This window comes from Dermochelys coriacea, chromosome 24 (assembly GCF_009764565.3).
Source record: "Dermochelys coriacea isolate rDerCor1 chromosome 24, rDerCor1.pri.v4, whole genome shotgun sequence".
NCBI classification, from domain to species: Eukaryota; Metazoa; Chordata; order Testudines; family Dermochelyidae; genus Dermochelys; species Dermochelys coriacea.
In genome coordinates, this window is record NC_050091.1 from 6,580,567 (window position 1) to 6,588,973 (window position 8,407).

General features: G+C 46.2%; 1 protein-coding gene across 1 annotated transcript; it reads right to left on the reverse strand.

Annotated features, from left to right (window-relative positions):
• Window positions 1-2,938: 2,938 nt before the first annotated feature.
• LOC119847957 lies at window positions 2,939-8,407 on the reverse strand. The gene is made up of 7 exons (XM_043501883.1): window positions 8,320-8,407; window positions 7,741-8,073; window positions 6,818-7,129; window positions 5,545-5,573; window positions 5,347-5,428; window positions 4,125-4,171; window positions 2,939-3,282 (listed from the first exon to the last, which is right to left on the reverse strand). The coding sequence occupies exons 1-7, from the start codon at window positions 8,354-8,356 to the stop codon at window positions 3,187-3,189; spliced, it is 936 nt and encodes a 311-aa protein (XP_043357818.1). The 5' UTR covers window positions 8,357-8,407; the 3' UTR covers window positions 2,939-3,186.

Consider the following 8,407-nt stretch of genomic DNA (forward strand, 5'->3'; position numbering starts at 1 on the left):
AGAGAGCTCTGCAGCGTGGTTTAGTTTTTCGATCACTCATCTGAGAATTTAAATCTTGGGGTGGGGGGAGGGTTCTGCCATCTATTTTCAAAAATGCTGTAGCCCCCTGAAGAGCACAAATCATATTTGCACCTTTTATTTACATAAGGTGAAACATGCAATTCCCCAGCAGACACAAAGCCCAAATCCTAAATCAACAGTTTTCCCAAAGACACCATCCGACCCTGCTCTTTCTGGCTGGATCAGCCGGGACAAACATCCCCAACTTCTAGTCTCAAGAAAATGTTCCCATAAACCTGTCGAGAGGAAATTTGAGTTAAAAATTAACTTGAATTTAGTGTTGGGCCTGAACTAAAAACTTAGAGCTGAATCTTTGTGAGCAGTTTATTGAGGAAGTTCTGATTTAGATCCTGGCTTGTGTGATGCTGCCCCCACCCGAGTGGGTTGTCAGCAGCAAGAATCAAACCTCGGGACCTCTGGCGCTAAAAGCATGAGCATCTACCATAGGAGCTAACAGATAATTTTATTACCTAAAGGTGGAGTAGGGCCGTCAACCTCCATATGTGGCCCAACCACCACTAGAGGGCGGAAGAGTACACTTATAGTCGGTCCCATTTCTACATAAAGTATTGTATTGTCCAATACGTTCCCCTAAATTAGGATGTCCTTTAATTGGACCAATGTAGCATCATGATAGCGAACGCAACACCAGGTGCTGACATGGGACCATTTTAGCAGCACTTCCACTTACTGGGTATGCAGTTAGCTAGAGAGGCAAGTTCTAAATGCCAGTGAAGTAACACAAACAAAGATATAAAGAATAAGAAGAAAGACTAAGTGCCAGGAATAGCATTTTTGTTCAATCTGGTGTTACATTTCGTGTCAAGTCTTTCCAGAATGTTTCTCTCCCCCAACAGCTTCTTCTCCTGGGGCCTGTTTCACCATCATCCTGCAGCTTGTGCCATTAGTGTGCATGAAAACGCTTTGATAGCGCTCACTTTGCACTTGGGTAACTGATTGCACAAGGGGCAGGGCAACCATACATTGGATCCTTACCTGGGAAAGCTGGTCAATTGGTGCAAGAGGCCTGCCCTCCAGCTGTCTGAGTTGAGAAGCCTAGGCTGTGTTGTTTTCTCCTCTACTCCAGAGGTGAGTCCAGGCTGGGTTTAAATATTCCCACTTCCCACGACAGCCCATAAAATGGATTAGCATTCAATAGGAGTTCAGCGTTCCCGCAGTGTAAGTGGGGCCCATATGAACTGATAGGTGACTTCCAGTCAGGGAATAGGTAGATGGCAAGGACAGGCAGCTAAATGTGAATTGTGGGAAGACATTGGAGGACGAGGAGCCCTCAGGAGTTGAGTCACAGCCCTAGCCTGTATTCACACTACAGAGTGGTCATGTTAGCAGATGACAAAGTTGTGCTCAGTCTGGCATTAGCCTGTACCCCCAGCTGGGCCAGTCAGCGCATGTCACTAGCACCGCCACACATGAGAAAGGGCTCTTTGTGTGTGGACGGGGGTTGAGTTAACAATCACATTATAACACAAGTGAACTTTGCAGTGAAGACAGGCATGGTGGGGTGCACTACCCATTGAAAGAACTGTCTGGAGAGGACTGCTGAAGTCAGGCTGGGTACAATCAAGGATCCCCGAACCCTCCTTGCCCTAGGGGTGGGCTATTTAAACAGGAAGAGGAAACTGAGCAGGAAGGAGGGGACTAGAAGTTATGCAGGCTGTAGCTTCTCTTAGCTCCTGGAGATTAGCCTGGATGGGCCCAGAGATTTTGTTTGCTGACTCTTATATTTAGAAGCTGTGAACCGGGGCATTGTGAAGTTTATTAAGGCTTCTCCTTCCCTGAGACCTTCTTAAAGGGGGCATGTTTGTTTTGGCTTCTCCTGGCTTGGATCCTTTACAACAAGGCTGACATTTTGCAGCACAGATTTAAAATTCATCTAATCCCAGGAATTATGTTTAAGGCTACTATTCTGTCACGGAGGTCATGGAATCCATGACTTCCAGAGACCTCCGTGAGTGACGTTTTCTGCCCTGGGGCTGGAGCTGTCAGCAGGCAGCCCTGCAGCTCTCAGACGCTGCTGGCAGTGTACCCCCAGCCGCTCCTAGCCAGCGGGCAGCAGGGGGACCCCGGAGCTCCCAGCTCCCGCTGGTGGGGGGGGGGGCCCTAGGAGCTCCCAGTCGCCGTGGGCAGCAGGGCTCCCTGCAGTGGCCCAGCCGTCACAGATGGGAAGGGAACGTCACAGCAGCTTAGCCACTGTGGGCAGCGTCCCCCACCCCACCGCAGCTGGTCAGCCACCGCTGGCGGCGAGGGGACCCCGCAGTGGCTCAGATGCAGTGGGCGGCCGGGGTTCCAGAACCCCCAGCTGCTGCAGGTGCTGGACCCTCCTCCCTTCCCATTTTGTGAGGGATATTTATTAGTAAAAATCACAGACAGGTCACAGACTTCCATGAATTTACTAAAAATATCTGCTACCAAATCTGAGCCTTAATTATGATGAGATGATCTCAATTAGCATGAAGGGAAGATGTGTGGCCAAATCCCAGCCATGTTTTTGAAGCAACCGTGGATAAAATGCAAGGTCACAATGATCCACAATACATATAGATCCTACACCAGTACTTCTGTGGCTTTGCAAGCATGTGCTATATATGACATACCACCATATGGCAAACCCATGGGAATTGCCAGTGGTACAGCAAGAGGGTAAAGGCCGGTTGTCTGTGTTCCCAGCAGTGGTTCAAGAATGAAAGAAAAAGAGGCTAGTTTACAGGCAGGGCCGGATCCTCAGCTGGTGTGAACTGAGAGCAATGGCGCTATGACAACTTATACCAGCTGGGTATCTAACCATCCCATTTCTGAACCAGTTTAACTAATTCAGGGGGAAACGATTGTGTTAAATCTATGCAAGCCCCAGTGTGTAAACAGTTACAAATGGTGTTTATTGGCATTGCTTGTACAGGAACAATATAACTAACCCCAATACCTTTTCATTAGCTGTAAAGCTGGGTCTCTACAAGGGGCTCACACTAATTTAACTAACTTGGTTTTTCTACCCATTTTGCTCGATCAGTGCAGAGATTGATCCTAGATGAACCCTGGGACCCAGGAAGAATCCAGCTCATCCCATTTGGATCAGCAGTCAGTTTGCCAGTTCAGATCCCCGGTAGGTCAGGATTTTTCACTCTTCCCTCTCGCCGGTCGCTCCATCATGCTCTGGCCGCGCTGCCTTGAATCAAAATCCAACTGACAGTATACGATCCCATCCTGCATGGTGACAGGCAGTAAAATTAGCCCCCCTCCTTGTAAAATGTATTGGTAGCAACTGTGACAGGACTGACCCACTGACCAAAGTGGGCTTAGCCTCCCCAGGCCTGATTAAAAATTCCTTCTTCCTCCTCTGCCTTCCCTATCGATGGTGTTTTGTCAAATTGGAAATGATCCCTGGAATCTGACTTTAAGAACTTGGTTGGTTAGTGGCAAACTTTGCTCTTACAAGGCCTTTCCTTTGCAAATATCAAAGAGCTTTAAAATATTATTTCTCTCTCTTTATGGTCCTTATCTGCCCCCCATTATTCTAGTAGCTGAGCACCTCAATTTTTAATCTTTATTCCCGCCCCCTTGTGGGGCAGGGTTATTTTCCCCATTTTACAGAGAGGAACTGAGCCACACTGAGGCTAAGTGATTTGCCCAATGTCACACAGGGAATCTGAAGCGGAACTGACACCAGGTCTCCCAAGTCCCAAGTTAGTACCCTATCCATTGGACCATCTTTCCTCTCTCTGTTAAGGGCTAATGACCTGCTCATATAATGAGACAGACTCTGCTCTGAATATCTTACAGGTGGAAATGATGAAAGAAACCTCCCAGAATTCCCCTGCTTCTCTCTATTTTGCAGATGGGGAAACTGAGGCACAGAGCCATTTGGGGACTTGCCCAACATCACACACAGCGTTGAGATAGAGCCCAGTTCCCTCCCCTGCCCCCATTCTGCTACTTTTGCCATTAAACCCACTTTATGGATCAATCCATCTAGACCCCTAAGTGAACAGGAGCATCTGAAATGTCTGAGACAGACAGTGACTCAGAAAGTTGGTAAAGCGCCATACCTGGTGCTCCTCTGGGGTTGGCGGTGCTGAGCGACAGGCCTGGAATCCTGACACAGAAAGAGACATTTGTAAGGTCCTGTTCCATTGGCATTTCCCCAAAAGGAGCATACAGACTAACGGGGCCCCCATGCAGTGTGTGGGCATTGCTCCATTGTGCCCAGCACAGGGCAAACTGATGCAGCTGTGCTGGCAGACGCTCCAATGTAGACTCAGTTGTGCCAGCAAAACTGCACTTTTCCCGGTGTAGCTTTTCTCTCATGGGGGAGCTGGAATAATCAGTACTGGTAAAAGCACAGCTTTGCTGGTATCAGCTGTGTCCACACTAGGGACGCTTTGCCATAGGGATACAACTGCACCAGTAAAGCCTTCCAAGTCAAGACCTGGACTAAGTCTCATTGAAAATCAATGCTCATAAGGGCTAGATTTTCAAAGGTGTTTATGCAGATAGGGATTTCTGAAAGCACTGCAGCAGGTGAGGTGCCAAACTCCCATTGGTGTCAATGGGATTTAGGTGCCTGGGTGCCTTTGCAAATCCCATGAGGCACCTCTCTGTGTCTCTAGGTGCCTAAAGACCTTTGAAAATCTGGCCCTCGGTCACTTTTGAAAACATTCCCCTCCACCCACAGCAGCTCCATGGGTCCATCGCCTCCCTTCGTCACCAAAATCAAACCTTTCTCCCGAGGCAGGAAACAAGTTCCAGTGGTAGGGCCTGTTTCGGGCTGCCCTGCACCTTGTCCAGTCAGCAGCACCAATCGGAGTCAATCAGGACTGCTCTGATCTGGTAGCATTTTAAACCCACCTTGCCCAGGGTAACGTGAACCCAGCCCAGGAGTCCGAATCCCCACCCCTTTACACCAGTTTGGTACCCATGTAATTTCATTGACTTTAGCGGGGTTGACTGGATTCACAGCAGGTGGGTGAGAGGAGAATCAGACGTGCTGCAGGGCAATGGAAAATCAGACCCTTGAAAAACAAAGCTACTGAGATCAGGCAGTGTGACAAATAGAATCAGAGAACCACAGGCCTGGAGGGGACCTTGAGAGGTCGTCTAGTCCAGTCCCCTGCACTGGTGGCAGGACTAAGTATTATCAACCATCCTTGACAAGTGTTTGTCTAATATACAGTGTGTTCAGTCATCCCAGGATCTAATAATGCCCTGGGGTAACACATGGGAATAGGATTTCACTCTGCAGGAGTTTCTGGGATGAGCTGTGTTCATTACCTTGAGTGGAAGGGCAGCAAATCCAACCAAGGCTCAGAGACACCATCAACAGCACCAGGGTTCCCCCTACTGCCAGGGGTACAGTGTACTGAAAGAAAAGGAGTACTTGTGGCACCTTAGAGACTAACTAAGGTGCCACAAGTACTCCTTTTCTTTTTGCGAATACAGACTAACACGGCTGCTACTCTGAAACCTGTCGGTGTACTGAAAGCATCCATTGTCAAAGCCTGGAGAGGAAGCAGACACAACTGGCTCACTTGAGTAGAGGAGGTCATGATTGCACAGAGTGTAAGGAGCTGGGCAGGACACAGTTTGCCAGTCCCATGAATATTCTCCCAATATTGAAAAAAGTTCCCGTCCCAAATCGGGAGAAAAAAATCGGTATCTCAAATGCCTGTGACCCAAAACTCCAAAACAAACGAAGGAACAAACACTGGTTTGGGGTAAATGAAAATATTTTGTTTCAATTTTGACTTTTTCTTCTTAACCTATTTTTAGTCTGAATTTACTAAAACATCTCCATGAAAAGATTTCACTTGAAAAACTGAAACTTTCCTGTTCAGCAACATAGAAAGGGACATTTCCACGATTTTGAAGCTTTCCTCCAAACATCTGTCAAGACGAGAGGTTTGTCCAAACTGACCCTGTCTCCTGAACTGTTTTAGTTTTGACAAACTAACACTTCTTGGCACAAGAAAGTTAACTGAAAAATTCCCCACCAGCTCTACCGTGTAACGTTTCACCTTGAGTTTTTAGCTCTGCAGAACAAACCAGCAGGAGCCTTCAATCCATTTCACTCTCCCTTTTCATTAGGCCAATGAATAATATTCCCTTGGGTCAGTGATTTAGCCTGTTACCAGAACCCACTCTGCGGCTTCTGCCACTCCTCTCCCTTATGTGCCTCATGACAGCACCTCTCCCAGGGATATTTGGTACTATTTCACCATGGAACATACTTCACACATGGGCTTTTTGTGCACGTTGGTTCAGGCCATGACAGACTTCTGCTGACATAACTATTCCTGTCAAGGTGTGAAGAGGTGTGATCCCTCACTGACAGATGCCCCTACTGTAGGCTTTTACCAGTGCCGCCTGTTTCCCTCGTGGGAGTGGCTTTGTTATACTAGTACAAAACACACCTTCCCAGGGGTAGCTGCATCCACACCAGAAGCACTTTTCCGGTATAGCATACCAGTATTTCAACACCAGCAAAGCACTCCTAGTGTAGACATAGCCGCAGAAAGAAGAGTGGCATTTTCTTGCACTTCCTCTTCTTTCCCTTCTCAAAGTTCACTGCAAGTCTCTCTACACCTAATTAACTAAAAGGTTAATACAGTCCAGCTTTTCGTGATGACCAATTATTTATTATTTTAATTTATCATTTCAAAGCAGCTCGGACTTGGCGCTTCCCATAGGTATAACTTAGATCTTACTCCCCTCTAACTCCAGAAGCAAATATAAAACCACTCACGTTCAATATACCTGGCACTTTTCTTAACACTGTTGCCAGAAGAGTTGAATTTGACTTCACAGGTAAGAATTTTTGCACTGGTCCAGGTGTCCTTCTGGATGCTAAGGTGACTTATGAGCATTAAGGATCCATCCTTTGCTTTCAGTAATCGCATTAGTGCCTGGTCCTGCCGATCCCCAGAAATATTCCAGGAAATTTGGACTGGGTTGGAAACTCCATGGACAATGCAGGCCAGATCAGCCATCCCAGTGGAGATGAGACCAGGGAGAGATGGAGCAAGAAGCAAAACCCAGCTGCTGCTGGTGTAGCTATCCTAGCAGAATTGAGCAGAGAATTTATTGTTCCATCCTGTGTCTGACTCACTACAGACCTGCCGGCTGTTTATTATCTAATTAAGGGCACCAATTTTACTTTGTTACAATTGTACACTTCCACTGAAGTCAATACAATTACACAGGTGTAACTGACCGGCTCTTAGGAATGTTAATCTCATGAGATGGGGATTGATTCAAAGTAAAAAATTCTGCAAAAAGAAAAGGATAAATTTGGCTAACTGCATTCATGGGTGTTAGGTCAAAAACATCCCCAGTCTGGCAGCTATAAATAGTGATGAGACTAAAGCTAAAATGCTTCCTACTGGTGGAAAGCACTAGGTATGTACTAGGTGGGTTGTTTATTATTACTCAGGAGCTCTTTAAAATAAACCCTGTCATCTTTGACCATTAAAGGAACATTTTTAATTGAATCCCCCAAAACTGCAAAATCGGCTCTTACCAGCTCCGTTTAGCTGTCGTTTTTTAGCTTAGTTTCCCCATTTCAGCTTTGAAAATTGTATTATATTGTTCCATTTTCCTGGGTTTTTTTTAACATCTCTGCATTGTCAATCACTTTTCCCCTCGAGTTACAGCATTATCTTTCCTTACCTCCAACAATCAGTGTGGCTCCATTGCTGAAAATCAGATAGCTGCTGGATTTAATTGCACAGTAATAGTCAGCAGACTCCTTCTGCTGAACGTTGTAGATTTCCAGTGTCATGCCGCGTGTCTCGGGTTTGCAAGCAAACTTGCTTACATTTTGATCATTTAAGCATTTCTTGATGCAGGTGCGCTCCTCACCTTCTCTTCTCCTGTACCAATAAACCGAAATGCCACCTCCTTCCAGTTTTTCTTTGGAAGAACAGGGGATCTTTGCCGTAGCACTAATTTCGACAAACAGGAATTGCTGAGTCGGGTACAGAGATAACTGTGCTCCCAACACTGCAGAGATAAAACAGCATATAGTGATTAACTTCCATTTGTCCTCAGCTACAAAATAAACTGGATATTTAGAATTCAAATGAATTAATCTTCATAAAGTTCATGCTCTGTAATGGTGCCTTGCTAGAGGTCATGCTAAGACTATATCAAAGCATGTGGATCTCTTAAGTTCTGTGAGCCCATAATAGATGTTCTGTTTTTTCAATTCTAAAGGTAAATGCTCTAAGAAATGCTGAAGGATTTTACCCATGGAAGACAAGAGTAGGTATCTGACAAATAGCATGTTTGTAGGAGTAAATAATTGCCATCCTGCAACCCCAGCTCAAGGACTGCT

Bases quoted from the DNA above. Each gene is read 5' to 3' on its own strand.
- LOC119847957 (XM_043501883.1), bottom strand. From the start codon at position 8,356: ATGCTATTTGTCAGATACCTACTCTTGTCTTCCATGG. The intron at 5,574-6,817 runs GTGAGTGGTTTT...CTTCCTCTCCAG, and splicing joins AAGTGCCAGGTATATTGAAC to GCTTTGACAATGGATGCTTT. The intron at 5,429-5,544 runs GACAGGTTTCAG...TTTCAGTACACT, and splicing joins ATGGATGCTTTCAGTACACC to GTACCCCTGGCAGTAGGGGG.